Source organism: Tripterygium wilfordii, chromosome 4 (assembly GCF_013401445.1).
Source record: "Tripterygium wilfordii isolate XIE 37 chromosome 4, ASM1340144v1, whole genome shotgun sequence".
NCBI lineage: Eukaryota > Viridiplantae > Streptophyta > Magnoliopsida > Celastrales > Celastraceae > Tripterygium > Tripterygium wilfordii.
The window spans coordinates 3271815-3289959 of NC_052235.1; the positions used below are offsets into that span (position 1 = coordinate 3271815).

At 34.5% G+C, this 18145-nt stretch overlaps 4 protein-coding genes across 4 annotated transcripts; 2 read left to right on the forward strand and 2 right to left on the reverse strand.

Annotated features, from left to right (window-relative positions):
- Positions 1 to 3821: 3821 nt before the first annotated feature.
- LOC119996541 (putative ABC transporter B family member 8) lies at positions 3822 to 8796 on the forward strand. The gene is made up of 9 exons (XM_038843214.1): positions 3822 to 4210; positions 4312 to 4366; positions 4528 to 4706; positions 4807 to 5264; positions 5389 to 5929; positions 6014 to 6193; positions 6305 to 7582; positions 7648 to 8072; positions 8176 to 8796. The coding sequence occupies exons 1-9, from the start codon at positions 3923 to 3925 to the stop codon at positions 8525 to 8527; spliced, it is 3756 nt and encodes a 1251-aa protein (XP_038699142.1). The 5' UTR covers positions 3822 to 3922; the 3' UTR covers positions 8528 to 8796.
- Positions 8797 to 8844: 48 nt separating this feature from the next.
- On the reverse strand, positions 8845 to 9960 carry LOC119996798 (pseudo histidine-containing phosphotransfer protein 2-like). The gene is made up of 6 exons (XM_038843595.1): positions 9901 to 9960; positions 9628 to 9761; positions 9419 to 9487; positions 9263 to 9334; positions 9024 to 9096; positions 8845 to 8907 (listed from the first exon to the last, which is right to left on the reverse strand). The coding sequence occupies exons 1-6, from the start codon at positions 9958 to 9960 to the stop codon at positions 8845 to 8847; spliced, it is 471 nt and encodes a 156-aa protein (XP_038699523.1).
- Positions 9961 to 10452: 492 nt separating this feature from the next.
- Positions 10453 to 12088, reverse strand: LOC119996799 (pseudo histidine-containing phosphotransfer protein 5-like). Its single transcript, XM_038843596.1, has 5 exons — positions 12047 to 12088; positions 11139 to 11269; positions 10770 to 10826; positions 10589 to 10661; positions 10453 to 10500 (listed from the first exon to the last, which is right to left on the reverse strand). The coding sequence occupies exons 1-5, from the start codon at positions 12086 to 12088 to the stop codon at positions 10453 to 10455; spliced, it is 351 nt and encodes a 116-aa protein (XP_038699524.1).
- A 3461-nt stretch (positions 12089 to 15549) lies between these two features.
- LOC119997717 lies at positions 15550 to 16434 on the forward strand. Its single transcript, XM_038844893.1, has one exon. The coding sequence runs from the start codon at positions 15648 to 15650 to the stop codon at positions 16278 to 16280; it is 633 nt and encodes a 210-aa protein (XP_038700821.1). The 5' UTR covers positions 15550 to 15647; the 3' UTR covers positions 16281 to 16434.
- The last annotated feature ends 1711 nt before the right edge of the window (positions 16435 to 18145 follow it).

Consider the following 18145-nt stretch of genomic DNA (forward strand, 5'->3'; position numbering starts at 1 on the left):
TTATGACAGATTATGACTGAATTTGTTAGGGATACGTAGCGCTCTCGTTTCCCTTTCTGCTCTGTTTTCGTCAATCAATTCCACAAGTAGCCATTAAAGATGAAGACAACGGTTCTTGGCAAACAATACATGAAAGGAAGAAATAATATTTGATGTTTTTTGTTTTGCATGTGAATGATTGACTAGGGCTCGAAGCTACTGCGAGTCCCCTTTTTAGGCATTGGTGGCTGGCTTGACCATTTGTTCTTTTGCATGGCCATAATTGGAAGGAAACCCACAAATAAATAAGAGAACGTATAAAAGTAAAGAAATGCAGCAAATCAGCAATGGTGGTGGTGGTGCTTTGGGAATGCAACAAATCAGCAATGGTGGTGGTGGTGCCCATCAAGCCCCCATTGTCTTTCTGCTTTAACTTTTTGTGGTCATATCTTACAAGTAAAAAAAGAAAAAAGAAAAAAAGAAAAGAGAGAGACAATAATTCTATTTTGTAGGGAAAGAAGAAATGATCAATGGTGTAATATCTAGCCAATAGTCTCTTTTTGAAGGGACAGAAGAAATAATAATTGGCTTCATATCTAGCAAAGATAATGAAAGGTCACTTTTAATGATAAAAGAGTTACTACCTTGCAAGTTAAAGAGGGTTAGCTTTCGTCATCTTCACATTATTGGCGAAGGTCATGCCTTTGTAATTTGTATTATTATATTTAGGGTTTTGTGAAACATGAGTAACGCCAACCCCCCATCTTCTTTCAATTTGCTTTCATTTCATTTCTTTTCATTTTTCTTATCTTGGTAAACAGTTCGAACAATTAAAATTGGTGGCCTACGATAAAAGTTATTAGTTATTAGGACCTGCCATGGTCTAAATTCCACTTCGAGGATAAATCATTGAATTATCAAATAATAATTTAAAAAAGAAAAAAAAAACTAATTTTGTATTGAAATAACCCTTTCATTTGTTCAGTATTATAATCTCAAATTATTAACTTACAATATATGTTTTATACGTGGCTATAATTTACTCGAGATTTTTTTTAACGAGAATTCACTCAAGAGATGGTTCACTTAGAGACTCTAAAATTTGAGCACAATTGTACTATCCAACAAGTAATAATGTCTAATTCCAATATTGTCTCTTATCGTTAAGGCAACGCATACAATAATAATTCTGTTTTGTAGGGAAATTAAGAAGAAATGATAATTGGTATAATATACCTAAAAAATAGTCTCTTTTGAAGGGACAGAATTAAGAAAATGATAATTGGCTTCATATCTAGCAAATACAATGAAAGGTCACTTTTAATGATAAAGAGGGTTAGCTTTCGTCATCTTCACATTATTGGTGAAGCTGGTCATGACTTTGTATTATATTGTAGGGTTTTGTGAAACATGAGTAAAGCCAACCCCACCATCTTCTTTAATTAAATTTGCTTTCATTTCATTTCTTTTGATTTTTCTTCCCTTGGTAAAACAGTTCGAGAAATTAAAATTGGTGGCCTACGATAAAAGTTATTAGGACCTACCATGGTTCAAATTCCACTTTGAGGATAAATCATTGAATTATCAAATAATAAATAAAAAAGAGAGAACTAATTTGTATTGAATTGAAATACCCCTTTTATTTATTCAATATTATTATAATCTCAAATTATTAAGTTACAATATGTTTTACACATGACTGTAATTTGCTCGAGATTTTTATTAACGAGAACTCACTCAAAAGACAATACAGTTCACCTTGAGACTCTAAATTTGAGCACAACCATACTATCCAACAAGTAATGTCTCATCCCAATATTGTCTCTTATCGTTGAGGCAACGCATAAAATCAACTTGCTCTAGATTAGTTATTCTAATTATGAACAGAGTATACCATCTTTCTTAATATTGTTTGTGCCATTTTATTTTCATCAAAGATGTTCAACAACATCTTGTTTGTTCACGACCCCGTCCACCATGAGACTTTGTGTATGGAGAAGTTGTCCGTCAATTTTTTTTTACTGTTTAACAACATCAACAATTAACAAATCACATAAATCAATAGTACTTTTCTGATGGAGAAGGTCCAAGTTCACTGAAATGACATAATAAAAACCTAGTCATTTCCAAAATGAAAGTCACATGTCAAAAGACATTACTTGTTGGTTGTAAACCAACCCAACCCAAAATCAGAATCTGGCATTTGTCCAGAATTTTGGAGACCTTAATTTCATCACATGTTTTTTAGTTACTTTTGGTTACCGAATTAACTAAAAGCAGTTGCAATTTTTATTAGACGCGTAAAAGCTTGTTAGGCAAAGATATATATGCACATAGCAAGTCAGGCTGCCAACCACTATATATCAAATATTATATATATATATATCATATATATGGCACATGATTTGAATGCTTATTAATTGAATAATTAGAAATATATATGCGATGTAAGTATTGCTTTGTATTAAACTAAAAGATCTGTGTACTAAGCTAATTAGAACGTTGGGATTAGCTTTTGTTGGGGTTGATTATGTTTGACCCATTTTGAAAAGAAGAGTTTTAAAAAGTTGGTTAATTTTTAATAATAATATAAGAAATATAAGAAATAAAGTTTCTTTAGTTTTATATCTTTGTTGCAGAGTGGGGGTACTATACACTCCACATTGTCTTTGGCATATAATTTTTTATTAAACCCATTAATTAGCTTTTCTAGGGTTTGTTCATGAGAATGGCAGAAGGGACAAATAGATATATAAAAATTAATTACAATTTGGGTTTGATTAAGGCAAAAAAGCCGGACAAAACGGTTTTTATCGATGCTTTATCAGACATTCAGACGGTAAGAACAGTAGATGGTGATGTTTATTTGGTATGTGGTATTAAGCTTAGGGAAGTAATTAGCTTAAATGAAAAAACAAGTGATTTATTACGTGGAAACATTGATCATAAGCAACAAATCAAAAGAAAAAAACACTTTATGTACTTTAAATTATTGGATCAACGTATAAAGTTATATATATATATATATCGAGGTAAGAGTTTTGGCTTCGTATAATTAAATCCTAGGGTTTGGATGGCACATATTAAATATTAAACTTTTAACCGAAGCTTCCATATATACGTTTGGAAATACATTTAGTGGTAGACAAATTAAAGTGGGTAATCTGCGGCTCTGCGCAACCCGCATGCATTCACTTGATAAATATATCAAGAGAGACGATAATGATAATTTATGGAGCGGCTTACACATGTTTCACACCAGAATAAATGGTATGTTCAATGGAACCAAGTCCAATAAACTAGGCTGAGCGGAGTTGAGACAAATAAGATGTCCGTAAATTTTATCTCACATAATATGTGGAGAGATTGTTTTTAAAAATCGAACATGTGATCTCTAGATCATATCTTACAACTCTACAACTAATCGAACTTGAGTCACATGTATTCGCATGTCTCTGGATATATAGTATATACTATCGAAATCATTGATTAATTCAAAAATCAAATGCCAACATAAAAGTACTTAGTTCTCATATATAACATCAGCAAAAGTGATCAAATTAAGAAATTCTAAAAAAATAAGGCCAAATCTGACACTGGTCATAGCCATCAATCTTCGTCAAAAATTGAGTTGTCTAATGTTACTGAAAGCAACCCACCCGCACCACAAATAAAAAATTTATAAATTAATTAAGAATCTTTTAAAAGCTCCCACTAAAATAATGTTCATGACATAATAGTAGGGTTCTTGCTTCATTTCATGGAAAATCACCATACCCAATAGTGTCCCCCTACATTTCTATATATACATACATACATTACTCATTAGCTAGCACATCATAACTTCTTACTTTTGCATGATCTGGTTCTTGCAATAATACTTGTGTCCAATATCTTTGCAACAATACCCAGTTCTTCAAAAGAAGTTTCTGATATTAAAAGAATGAAAATGGGTTCTCGAGAGAAGAATGAATCAGAAAAAAGAGAGATCGTGATGACCAGTACTAGTACCAACAATGAGAGAAACAAGTACTGTATAGGGATAATATTCAGATATGCAGATTGGGTTGATTATTTGCTAATGTTTCTGGGCACTGTTGGAGCTATTGGGGATGGCATGTCTACTAACATCTTACTTGTCTTCGCCAGCCGCATGATGAATAGTTTGGGTTTAGGAGGTGGTCAGACGACTCAACAAAATCATGCCACTTTCATGTCTGAAGTTGAAAAGGTTAGTCAAACCCTCTCTTCTTTTTTTTTCCTTTCCATGTTTATGTAATTTTCTTCTCACATGCATTTCGCCCTTTTTGTTTGTTGGGTTTTTGTCAACAGTGCAGCTTATACTTTGTGTTCTTGGGATTAGCAGTCATGGTGGTGGCTTTCATGGGTAATTTCACAAAACCCCTCTCTTTTATTTTTTTCATAGAATGCCCTAATTTTGGATGAAACCCTAATCAGGAAATAGTCTGATTTTGGGCAAATTTTACAAAGAAGATTAATTAGACTAAAAATTAATGAGTACTGCTTGAATTTAATTAATGTTGACAGAAGGTTATTGTTGGAGCAAAACAAGTGAGCGTCAGGTGCTGAGGATTCGTTACAAGTACTTGAAATCCGTTCTTAGACAAGAAGTTGGATTTTTTGATTCACAAGAAGCAACCACTTCAGAGATCATCAACAGCATTTCTAAAGATACTTCTCTCATCCAAGAAGTTCTAAGTGAAAAAGTAATTAAAAAAAAAAAACCCCCGTATATTTAACTGCTTAGGGTCTGCTAATAAAGTGTTTTTACACAGCTAATTTTGCTGTTAATTTTTGGTCTTTCAGGTCCCCATATTTGTTATGCATGCATCAGTGTTCATATCAGGACTTGCCTTCGCGACATACTTCTCGTGGAGGCTGTCTCTAGTGGCATTTCCAACACTACTTGTACTCATAATTCCTGGAGTGATATATGGCAAATACCTTCTGTATTTGTCCAAGAAGTCTTACAAGGAGTACAGTAAAGCAAACACCATTGTAGAGCAGGCTTTAAGCTCAATAAAGACTGTTTATTCATTCACAGCGGAGCGAAGAATCATAGATACATATGCTGCAATTTTGGATAGAACTACAAAGCTTGGAATCAGACAAGGCGTGGCGAAAGGTCTGGCTGTGGGAAGCACAGGGCTTTCTTTTGCTATTTGGGCTTTTCTTGCTTGGTATGGAAGTCACTTGGTCATGTACAAAGGTGAAACTGGAGGAAGGATTTATGCTGCTGGAATTTCTTTCATTTTGAGTGGACTGTAAGTGCTAATGATTTGCTTAATTTCTTTCTCTTGATTACTTCAATAGAAGACGATTTCATGTGATTGTCAGTGTCGTACTGTCGAGGATTGTTAATCATGGGAATTGATCAATGTTGTGCAGATCTCTTGGAATGGCACTTCCTGATGTGAAGTATTTTACAGAAGCTACGGTTGCTGCTACAAGAATATTCAACAGAATTGACAGAATTCCAGAAATAGATGGTGAAGACACAAAAGGACTTGTATTGGAAAAAATTCATGGTGAAATAGAATTTGAGCATGTCGAATTCACATATCCTTCCCGTCCCGATTCCATTGTTCTCAAAGATTTCAACCTCAAAGTTGAAGCAGGGAAAACTGTTGCCCTTGTTGGTGCTAGTGGAAGTGGCAAATCCACTGCAATTGCATTGGTACAAAGGTTTTATGATGCAAATCATGGCATTGTGAAGATTGATGGTGTTGATATAAGAAAACTTAATTTGAAAGGGATTAGAGGGAAAATGGGTCTTGTTAGTCAAGAGCATGCTTTGTTTGGGACATCAATAAGGGAGAATATCATGTTTGGGAAACTTGATGCCACCATGGATGAAGTGACGGCTGCAGCTATGGCTGCAAATGCTCATAATTTCATAAGGCAGCTTCCAGAAGGGTATGAGACTAAGGTGGGTTGTTCATCTGCTATTAATAACAACTGATTTTTCTTTTAATTGACAATAATAACGATCAGAACAAGAACACTGTAACAGGTTGGTGAAAGAGGGGCACTTCTATCCGGTGGACAGAAGCAGCGGATTGCCATTGCCAGAGCCATCATCAAGAATCCAGTAATTCTACTACTCGATGAAGCGACAAGTGCTCTAGATTCTGAGTCAGAAACTCTAGTCCAAAATGCACTTGATCAAGCCTCCATGGGAAGAACCACACTGGTAATGTGTTAAATACTTATTATTGATGAAAACATGGATGCTTTTGATTTTCAGCCGGTCATGGCCTTAAGTACTGAATTTTGAGCCAAATGTGTTTGGTTATATCATCAGGTGGTTGCACACAAGCTCTCCACGATTCGAAATGCCGACCTCATTGCAGTGGTCAACAATGGATGCATTGTTGAAATAGGATCACACAATGATCTCATCAACGCAGGAAATGGACATTATTCAAAACTAGTCAAACTACAGAGACCATTCAGTTGTGATGATCATGAACAAGACCATGAAATTCGCGTCTCTTCAGTAACAAGAAGCAGTCATGGCTGGCCAAGCACGGCCAAATCAAGCCCAGCTTTCTTTGCTTCACCATTGCCTGTCATTGAAAATAGTCCACAACCAGTAACTTACCCGCCACCTTCCTTCCATAGGCTTCTTTCTTTAAATGCACCTGAATGGAAGCAAGGCCTAATTGGGAGCCTCTCAGCAGTAGCATTTGGTGCAGTGCAGCCCACCTATGCATTAACTATCGGTGGTATGATTTCAGCTTTCTTTGCGCACAGCCATCAAGAAATGCAAGCTCGAATACGTACATACTCTCTCATATTCTGCTCACTTTCCTTGATTTCAATCCTTCTGAACCTAATACAGCACTACAATTTTGCTTATATGGGTGAGTGCCTAACGAAGAGAATCCGGTTGCAAATGCTCCGAAAGATCCTAACTTTCGAGGCTGCCTGGTTCGATGAAGAGCAGAACTCTAGCGGGGCATTGTGCTCTAGACTGAGCAGTGAGGCCTCGATGGTCAAATCTCTGGTTGCAGATAGAGTTTCGTTATTAGTTCAAACCACTTCTGCTGTCACAATCGCAATGATCATGGGGCTTGTCGTTGCATGGAAGCTTGCTATTGTTATGATCGCGGTCCAACCCCTCACAATTCTATGCTTTTACACAAGAAAAGTACTATTATCCAGCATTACCACAAATTTCGTTAAGGCACAGAATCAGAGTACTCAAATAGCTGTTGAAGCTGTGATTAATCACAAAATCGTGACCTCTTACGGAAGTCTCGAAAAGGTTCTTCAATTATTTGATTTGGCTCAGGAGGAACCAAGGAAGGAGGCAAGGAAGAGATCATGGTTAGCAGGAATTGGCATGGGGTCTGCTCAGTGTCTAACATTCATGTCATGGGCTCTAGATTTCTGGTATGGTGGTACACTGGTACAGAAGAATGAAATATCAGCTGGAGATGTGTTTAAAACATTTTTTATACTGGTTAGTACTGGGAAGGTTATAGCTGAAGCAGGAAGCATGACTTCTGATATAGCGAAAAGTTCGACAGCAGTGGCATCCTTGTTCGAAATCCTTGACAGGCAATCACTAATTCAAGTAAGTAACTTGAATTCTTGTGGGTTGTTATTTGTTTGAACAAATTGGTTTACAATTTCTTTTAGGCAGGGGATGATGCTGCTACGGAAGGAACCAAGTTGGAGAAGATTATAACTGGAAAGATAGAAGTGAAGAAGGTTGATTTTGCTTACCCAAATAGGCCAGAGACGCCGGTTCTACGCCAATTTAGTTTGGAAGTAAAACCAGGCACAAGCATAGGCATAGTAGGCAAGAGTGGATGTGGAAAATCAACTGTAATCTGCTTAATCCAAAGATTTTACGACGTCGAAAAAGGTTCAATCAGAGTAGATGGAATGGACATAAGAGAATTCGACCTCCAATGGTACAGAAGGCAGACCGCCCTGGTTAGTCAGGAGCCAGTGATATATTCAGTCAGCATTAGAGACAACATTTTATTTGGAAAACCAGATGCATCAGAAAATGAAGTTGTTGAGGCAGCTAGAGCAGCCAATGCACACGAATTCATCTCGTAAGCAACAAACCAATCAACATAGCTACCTTATATATTCATCTAGTACCAGTTTTTATGAGCTGATGATTTATGGTGTTTACTTGTGTTGTGTTTGTTACAGGTCACTGAAAGATGGGTATGATACAGAATGTGGAGAAAGGGGAGTTCAGCTATCAGGAGGACAAAAGCAGAGGATAGCAATAGCAAGAGCAATAATAAGGAATCCAACAATACTATTACTAGATGAAGCAACAAGTGCACTTGATGTGCAGTCAGAGCAGGTTGTGCAAGAAGCATTGGATAGAATCATGGTTGGAAGGACTACAATCGTCGTCGCTCATCGGCTTAACACAATCAAAAAGCTTGATTCCATTGCATTTGTTGCTGATGGTAAGGTTGTTGAGAGAGGGACTTATGCTCAGCTCAAGAACAAGCGAGGAGCTTTTTCTGAACTAGCTAATCTCCAGAGATAAAATAACATTGGGTACAACATGAGCCTAGTAGCTGTGGATTTTCTTGCACTGGGCCTTGATAAGCTGTTCACGGTTGTTCCGTAGACCGTAGTCAATTAGGAATTTATATTTTAAAAAAATAATGTAAAGTATGTAACAGCAAATATGAAGCGAGCTATGTTTTGCATTATTGCATATAAGTTTTTACTGGTATTTGGAAATGTTAAGGAGATGAAAATGGGACACAAACAAAAATCATTCCCTAAATTTTTAAGAAAGATTCTTTCTATGATCAATTGGCTTTACACCACCAAACACACCTTAATTGTCTTTCTTCTTCATTTTGGAGGCAGAGATGTGTCATCACCATCACCAGCTGCTGATTTGGCTTGTTTCAACACCTACAAATGCATGCATGCATGGGAACATGACAAGTACAAACATTTCCATCAGAAAACACAAACCAAAAGAAATGTTTGTCAGTTTGTGTGTGAATGAATATATGAGCTTCTTAAACCTGAAAATAACTCTCAAGCTTGGCCTTCACAATTGCATGTTCTATCTTCAAGTCCTCAAATGCAACTTTGGAACTGGCTAACACAAAAAATTAGTGAGCTTCATTTCTTTAAACTGTATTTTTATAATATTTATCAATTACAATTTTAGAATTTTATTTTGACTACATCTTTTTTTATGGTAGAATTTTTTTTTTTTTTTTTTTTAAAAAAAAAAAGCAAGAGTAAGAAAATTAATTACCCTTCAATATTCCCTTGCTCCAAGTATGACCTTGTTTTCACCACTTCATTCCTGATTTTGATTGTGCCAGTGCTGTAAACCAAATACTAATATTATTAATGTTAATGTTAATGAGTTAACTTAAAATTAAAATAATAATGATTTTATATTAATTACCTGGCACTGCTACCCTTGAGCTGATACAGAATATCATCAATCTCATCTGAATCAATTATTGGGGTGCGCCTGCATGCAACACATACCCCAAATTTAATTTTAATTATATATATATAATAGTAAACAATTAATGTAAGTAGATAGTATTATTCAAATTATTAATCTTTTTTTTTTTTTATCAAGAATTATTAATCTTCTTAATTACTTACATTAGCTGCTCCACGCTGTCTATCTGTTTTTTTGAGTCGTTGATGAACAATTTCATCACCTCTTCCACAAAGTTAGGCTCTTCAGCATCCGCTAATCCTTCAAGCATTTCAAATTGGGCTTGATCAATAATTCCCTGTAAATAATAACCCAAAAATATTTCAACATTATTAATTAATTTCTCCAATAATACTCAAAATTGAATCAAAGAAAGCTAATTGGGAGCAAAATTTCTATGCAAATTATATATGAAGAGTAAGGAAAAATAATCAAACCTCATCGAAGAAGGATTGTCTGATGGCAGCAATCTCTTCAGGCGAAGATTTGCGATCCATAGCAAATTAATCAAAAAAACTAAAAAATTGGAGATCTTAGATTACTTTTGTGTAGTAATGGTACATGGAAAATGAGTGTTTATATAGGTGGAGAAACTAATTACTGAATCTGAAAATATAGATTACAAAATCTAAGACCATTAAGTGAAAAAATATATATATAAATAAATAATGTGCCATTTTTAGACTGAAAAATAATCACACTTAAGATTCTTAAATTTGTTCAACTATGGCAAAAAATTAAATCCAGGCAAATACTAAGAAAGCAAATTAAAATGTTTTTAGAAATGCTAAATACAGTGAAAATGGGCTTCTAAAAAGATAGGAAAGCTCTTATTACAGGCCCAAGAAAGTCCAGCAGGGAAATCCAGTTCCTAAAGACAAACTGACAAAGAAAGCGAAACCCGGCCCACATTTTATTTTACTAATAAGCTTTCTTAAGAGTCTCGACTCTTGAGCCATTCATCAGCCACCAAACACCCGCGAATTCCTTCACTTCGGAGGCTCCGACGCCTTACCCGACCCGGCTTCACTCAGCATCTGGACCGTTCATACAGAAATGACAAAGATCAAAATCACGTGCCTTTCACGTGTGTGAGTTAAAAAGATAATAAAATGATTAATTAACCTTGAAATAATGCTCAAGCTTGGCCTTGAAAATGGCTTGCTCCCTCTTCAGGTTGTCCAAGGCAGCACTGGCCCTGTTAACATGTATGTTAATTAAATAATTAATTACATTAATCAATCCATCAATTAATAAATTAAAGCATACCAGTTATTCAAAAGTTAATTAAATAATTAAAGATCACCCTTGCATATTGCGTTGCACCAAACAAGTTCTAGTCAGTTCCACTTGGGTCCTAACCCTGATCGCACCAACACTGTCAATTAAACATAAAATAATTTCTTAAAATTCCAATTCAATGTCTTAATAATTAATAATAATATATTTTAATTTTAAAAAATTTTAAAAAATTTTCTTAATTACCTGGCGCTGCTGCCCTTGAGTTGATGAAGCAACCTGTTAAGCTCCACAAAGTCAGGTGTTGAGGAGGACCTGTGTGTGTGATTCATATATATATATATATCAGTCATGCATGGTGTATTATTTGTGATAATTAAAAGAAGAAACAGAAATATTTTTTAAGAAAAAGGTATTCAGAATATGATATTCTCACATCATCTGCTCCACAGTAGCAATGATTTTGGTTGAGTCTCTGATAAATAAGGTTATGACCTCTTCCACAAAGTCTGGGTTTCCTTCATCTTCCAGTTCTTGAAGCATGCAAAATTGTTTGTCCAAAATCCCCTGTAATAATCAAATAAAAACAATGCAGAATAATATATACGTAGATCTATACTTATTTGCTAATTTTAACTATGTATCTTCTATAAAATATATAAACATTTCTCTAGTGCAAAAATTAGATCATTAGAAAGAGTTAATTATGGGGGCCTATCTTCTCAACACTTAGGGTGCATGTGTTTGGATTGATAGAAAGGGATGGAAGGGGGGAACTCATTAAAAAAAAAGAGAGAACGGAAAAGAATTAAATATATAATACTTTTATACGTCCCATGTTTTGATAGATAAAAAAACTTAAAAAATTTGTTATTTCTCATAAAAGAAAAAAAAATTTGTTTAATTTTTTAATTTATCATTTTTTATATTAAAATATTATATATAATGGTAAAATAGATTTTTAACAACATATAGATAATCTTACTCAACCATTCCTTCCTTTCAAATGACCTCCTTATTTTAGGAAAGAAATATTTTATAAGAAAAAAATCTGATGAAATCTTCCCCAATTCTGTTCAAATCTCTCCCTCTATTTCTTTTTAAACTATCCAAACAAGAAAATTCGGACGAAACTCATTTACATTCTCTTCTATTCCCCCAAAATCTCTCAATCAAAACACACTTTTAATATAAATTGCAAGTCACCATACACACAAAAAAAAAATTCATTTGATGTTGGAAACAACATTTCTATGTCCAGGGCAACCTTTCTGGTCCATGTTCAGGCTAGATGGGTATTGATTATTAAAAAGAAAAACACATTTGGAAGAGTTGGAAAAATACCTCATCGAAGAAGGACTTTATGATGGCAATTTTGGCCTCCATTCCGCAAGATAAACAATAAAAATTTGGAATATTAGACTCAAGACTGTGGTGGCAATTACCCAGATGAGGGTTTATATAATTGAGAAAAAAAATGAATCAGAACCTACAAATGTATTACAAGGAAACTAGCTTTTTAGAAAACGTAGGAAATCTTGTTTATTCTTTTCAGATTTGCAATTAATTCAACCAGATTCTCAATACGCTCGCTTTCTGCATCATTCTCTAGTAATGCTAGGTACTCAACGGGAGTACAAGTCTCTTAAACGAAATTTTAAAACGTTTTAACCCTCAAAATACATGTTAAATTTTTTAAAAAAATTACATATTCAAAATCAATGCATAAAACTATTTCTAACAATATCCATTGTCAATGATTTTTATCGGGTAAATCTTAATTCCATTGTTTTTGTTCAAATAAATTTCAAAAACAAATGAATTCAGAACTAAAACAATAAATTTTAAACTGTGATTTAAAAAACAATAGAATGTATATTAAAACAATAAATTTTGGATAATGAATTATGAGATAAAATAGTGTAAATAAAACTATTTCATTAATTAAATCAATGAAATAAACCTGTTAGGCTCCCATCGACTACCAAATAGATGGGCTACATGTCATTTTCGTAAACCATTTATGTCTTATGGAACCCAAATTTGTTGCCACAGCAAATATGTTCACTGACTAATTTTCAATGACAACATTATTATGAATGTCAAGTGATGGGGATGGGGGTTACCAAGTATGGTAGAAATATCATCATCATCATTCATAAAAAGCTAATTATGGTAACTACAATTCCCTAAAATTCTTTTAAATCTCAACCATCCATTTCATCTGATGATTGTGATTAAGGATGTTTGAATTGAGGGATTTGGGGAATGGAAGGGAAGATAATGGAAAGTATTATAATATTTTTCAGTCTATCATGTTTGGATAGATAAAAAAAGATTTGTTATTTCTCTTAGTTGGATAGCCAAAGAAATAAAATTAGTTTAATTTACTAATTTATCCTTAATTTTATGTTAAAAATATTATGTGTAAGGATAAAATAGATTTTTAACTTATAAATAGCTTAATTTAGCAATCACTTACCTCCAAATGACTCCATTTCGAAGAAAGTATTTTGACAAAAAATGAGTAAAATCTTTCCTCAATCATTTTCAAATTTCTCCCATTATTTTTTTAAAAAACTATCCAAACAAAAAAATTTACAGAAAATTCATTTCCCCTTTACAAATCCGTCAATCCAAACAAACACTAAAGAAGAAGTCGTAGAAATAAAGCATATTACATGTCAACAAGAAGAAGGTCACTCCAAGCTAGCTCGTCTCCTTCAAGTAACAATTTAATATTACTTGTCACGTGATGCCGTATTATCTTTTGGGTGAATCGGAGAATCCATGGGAGCACTACTCACAGACTAACGCCACATAGATAAATTTTTTTTGGTTTATCAAGCTGTAGGTTAGATGCAGTAATTAAGATCTTGAAAGATTCTAGGGAAATTAATATGCTACAAATTAAAATTAACACCCTGAAGTTTGGTCTTGCTGACGCTTTTTGTGTGTTAATTTTATCTCTTGCAGAGTTTTGTATTTTATTCCATGCATGCAGTACTGCCAATGCAACAAAATCGAACTTGTGTTGGGTAATATATATATATATATATATATATATAGAGAGAGAGAGAGAGAGAGACTAAACATGAGTAGTGGCGCATTTGGCACAACGTGAACTAGATCAATAGGAGTGCGTACTACAAGGTTTAAATACATATATAAAAGAATCCAAATGAATCATCAAGTTTTCTACCATTAACTGGCTCAATCTTCATATATACTTCCATTCAATGCTACATAGGAGTAGTCCAAAGATGAGATAATCACATAGGAGAATTGAAGAAGAATATAATATTATATTGTTACTAAGAATACATACGTACGTATATCTCTCTTATACTAAGACTGTTGAATAACAAAAGATTTATAATGACTTGAATGCTACGGCTTTTTAAGTGCATTTTGTACGTGTTTGTAGCCCCAATATATAATTTGAGGACTCAAGAAGATCAATTTTCCAGTAATGTGTTGGCGTCGTTAGTAGTTGATGTTGAAATCATAAAGGTGGTTGAGGAGATAGGAATTACTGGTTCCTTGTAACTCTCAATCTCTCATTAATTAGAACCATGCACTACTTTCATTAATGCAAATTAAGTCCATTTTAAACCATCTTGTCTTCGTGGGTTGATTGATTTTATTGACCAAAGTCTAGAAAATACTACTCCATATATATTCGGTTATTTTTCCAATAAGGGAAGATAAATGTTTGGTCAATTCAATTGGTTTTTGCTACATCAACAAAAATAAAAATGATTAAGCAAACATTTTATTCTCGTTTGGCACAACAACTCTACGAAGTAAAATAAAATCAATTAAAGCTCCCAAAAAAACACGTTTGAGTTCCCCAAAAGGAGCTCCACTAAAATTACACCAAATATGTGTTCCCTGCTAGTCTTTGTATTTTTCTTCATTGCGAAGTAACTTTTTAAGTTGTATGAGTTTTTGACCCAAATTGACAGGTGGCACTTTTCTTAAAAGTGAGTAAGTGGAGTTCCCGGTTTGGTATTCTACTTTGAAAATATGAAAATATGGGGTGGGGCCCATTGCTTCCTTACAAGTTACAAGTTACTATTGGTGGATAGTCCTCTTCCACATTAAATGTGGCTTCTAGAAACAACACCTTCCACAAAAAAAATCTCTCCTTTTTTTAATTTCCTTATAAATTAGTAGAATAAAGGAGGACTTGCCCAATTAATTAATTAAGTCAAGGGGATGGGATTATTCAGACACACCTCCACTCAATATATGAGATGAGACACTCCCCCCATGGTAACTCGAGCAATAAAAATACACAAAACTATGTACACATTAATACGACACCGTATGTGCATCAAGAGTGGGAATGCCACGTGTCTGGTGCAGGTCGCTCTATTGAATCCCTGTCAACCGGAATGTCAGGCTGGCAAATCGCAATTAATTAGCTTCTCTCTCAAATGAAAGCTAGACTATATGAAATGAAATCACTATTCCTCGCTCGCGATGGGTCCAGAAACTGACGTCCTGTGCTGTTTATTTAGGCCACGACTCTTTTTTTTTTTTCAAGTCTTCTTTATTTGAGACCACGTGATGGTCCATGGAGTGCCCACGGCAAAGGCTAATTTGGACATTTAACCAGAACCCCCAATCATCAAGTTTCTCTAATCATTGAAGGAAGCCGTCGTGGGCTATCCTTAAGTAATTTGGTGCTCTCAAGAGGGACCTTTTAGTAATAACACCCAAAACAACAGGCAGTTTTTCTTTTTCTTAATTTTTTACTCGAGCCTTTTTTTAAAAAATATTATTTGAATATAATATTATATTCAATTCCTTTAAATACCTCTCCCTTCCCCTCCCCAACTCTCGTCCAAGCCAATACAGCAAAAGAGAGAGAGAAAAAAATCGTCCATCTCTCTTTTCCTCCGACTTTCAAATTTAGAAAAAGAAAAAGAGAGTAGAGATGGAAGTGGAGCCAAGTACACAGGTGGTGGTAGCGAAGAAGATATGGAAAATAGTACGAATGATGTTCTTCATGGTTCGAAAAGGCATATCGAAGAGCCGAATTATGGTCGATCTCCATTTAATGCTCAAACAAGGCAAACTCGCAACGAAAGCCATAACAAACCTCATGTTCCACCACTCCTCCTCCTCCTCCTCCTCTTCCTCTTTCAATTGCAGATCCAACGACCCGCTCTCCTTTGTTTCTCCGCGAGAGTACGAATTCAGTTGCAGTAATAGCCCCGCTTTTTACCCCTTCTACGCCACCAATAAACGCAGACACCACTTCTTTGGAAAATCACAGTCCCAGTACAAATACGACGACGTCTCAACGGTTTCTGCGGTGCAGAAGGTTCTGGAGATGTTGAATAATAGTAGTGAGGGAGTCGAGGCGGCGTCACCGTTAACGTTGCCAGGGTTGGGGCGGAGTCCCATGGTGAGGCAGCTGAGAATAACGGACTCGCCTTTTCCGTTAAAAGATGAGGGAGATAGCGTCCAGGTGGACAAGGCAGCTGAAGAGTTTATTAGAAAGTTTTATAAGGATCTCAAGCTCCAGAAAACTAAATCATCTCCTTGTTATTATGGTGAGATGTGAGACAAAACCAATTGATGATATTGGCTTTGTAATTTCTCTTGATTTTAATTTCACTTTTTATTTCAAAGGCATGCATTAATTTTCAATCCCTTTTTGTATTGCCGCTGCTGCTGTGTTTTTTTTTTTAAAATAAATTTCAGGTGGTTTTTGGTTTCTATTTTGTCTTTTTGTTGCTGAACAATTAGTATCTGGAAAAAAAAAGAAAGAGAAAGTTGCCTATGCATTCTTCACTACCCAAAAGAAAAGAGAACAAAAATGATAGAGATCTCAGTAAAAAGCATCACAGTCATTGTAATAATAGATCTTGTCCCTTGATTGATGTAAGTGTAGGGACCCACAAAACTCAGTGATTGAATCAGAGAGTGACACATTCACTATTGGAATGACTGAGATATTTTTTACTGGGATCCCTATCACTTTTAAAAGAAGAAAGTAATTATAAGAAAGAGAAAACTACATATATAGTTGGGAAGCAAAAAATAAAAGCTGAACTTAATTGCCAATAATTTTTTATGACTCGGATGTTTCATTTATATGCAAAATGGGTCGTTTGCTGATATGATGATTTTGATTGATGTAACTCTTAACGCAAGTGCGAGATCGAGAGTTTAAATTTCATAGGTGTTTTTATTATCACAATTTATAATATGGGCCGTTACTCAACCCAACATTTGCGAAGGTCACCCTGTGTTGTTTTCTCATATTGGGTCTCGACCTATGTCTCAATTGGTCCATGAGGGTTGCAAGGTCTTTCGTATGATACGGGATTTACCAATTAATTGTCAGACAGATAGTTGGATATGTTTCACGTTACTAAAAAAAAATTATATGCGAAGGCTACTTAAATCTCAAGTACTTAGTTGATGCAAAAATTCATGTAAATTCTATATTTTCCTTTGGCCTTGTTGATTTAATTTGGTTTGGATGGGAATAAAGAAGAGAATAGTTTTCTAACTTGGTTTTGCTTTCAATGTGGGATTTTTTTTCTTCTTCCAGTGGTTATGTTTCGATTTACGTAGTTAGAAGGTCATCCAATGATGAAGGAAAGGCAGAAACTAAAGTTGTTACATTAAAAAAGATTGTGCATTTGGGGTGTCAAGAGATCGATGTCTTGTGTGCATGTATAGAATATTATTCTTGATCGAGATTCACCAAATTAAAGTTTCTTCAACCACCAGCAAAGTAGCAACAACATATAATAATCTTAATGTGTGTTTGCTTGCAATTAATTTTTTTTAAAATATCACGGAAAATTATGCTTGCAATCATTTGATAAATTCTAATCACATTAAATTTGGACCCAATAATTAGCTTCAAATACAATACATGTGCATGGGAGTAAATAAATTATTCTTTTATATATTGCTTTGCTTTTTCACACCTAATTGAGCAAACTCCAGTTGAATTAATTTACGTGAAGAGTAGAGATTGGATGTGAAAATGATATATATATATATGAAGAATTTTCACATAAGAGTCTTAATGTAAGAGTGTAAAATAAAAGTATATGTTTACACCATTGATTTGAAACATGTGAGACCCAAAACAATGAACCCCACTTATCATCTCGAGATTCAATCATATATGCAAGTTAATTCAACTGCCTAACAAAGTGCCCTATGCTCAAAACAAAATATATAACAATGGGCTTCACGTTTAGGTTTTGTGGGATTAATTATATATAATAATTGGATGCGACTTTAATAGCTTTTGAAGGCAAAAGTAGAAAAGCAAGCATATGAAACAAAATCAAGGCTTTTGGCTTTTACTCTTACTCAAATGCTTTATAGTTGATGCCCAATAAAGTTCTCTCAAAATTAAGGAGCCTGGATGGTTTGGTTTGGTGGTGGTTTTTATCTTTTTTT

Coding starts and splice junctions, on each gene's coding strand:
- LOC119996799 (XM_038843596.1), bottom strand. CDS start 12,088: ATGGAGGCCAAAATTGCCATCATAAAGTCCTTCTTCGATGAG. Junction 10,827..11,138: donor GCTACTGTGGAGCAGATGAT/GTGAGAATATCA, acceptor TGGTGCGATCAG/GGTTAGGACCCAAGTGGAAC. Junction 10,662..10,769: donor GTGCAACGCAATATGCAAGG/GTGATCTTTAAT, acceptor ACATGTTAACAG/GGCCAGTGCTGCCTTGGACA.
- LOC119997717 (XM_038844893.1), top strand. CDS start 15,648: ATGGAAGTGGAGCCAAGTACACAGGTGGTGGTAGCGAAGAAGATATGG.
- LOC119996541 (XM_038843214.1), top strand. CDS start 3,923: ATGAAAATGGGTTCTCGAGAGAAGAATGAATCAGAAAAAAGAGAGATC. Junction 4,367..4,527: donor CATGGTGGTGGCTTTCATGG/GTAATTTCACAA, acceptor TAATGTTGACAG/AAGGTTATTGTTGGAGCAAA. Junction 8,073..8,175: donor AATGCACACGAATTCATCTC/GTAAGCAACAAA, acceptor TGTTTGTTACAG/GTCACTGAAAGATGGGTATG.
- LOC119996798 (XM_038843595.1), bottom strand. CDS start 9,960: ATGGATCGCAAATCTTCGCCTGAAGAGATTGCTGCCATCAGACAATCC. Junction 9,335..9,418: donor CTCAAGGGTAGCAGTGCCAG/GTAATTAATATA, acceptor TTTGGTTTACAG/CACTGGCACAATCAAAATCA. Junction 9,097..9,262: donor GAGCAAGGGAATATTGAAGG/GTAATTAATTTT, acceptor TGTGTTAGCCAG/TTCCAAAGTTGCATTTGAGG.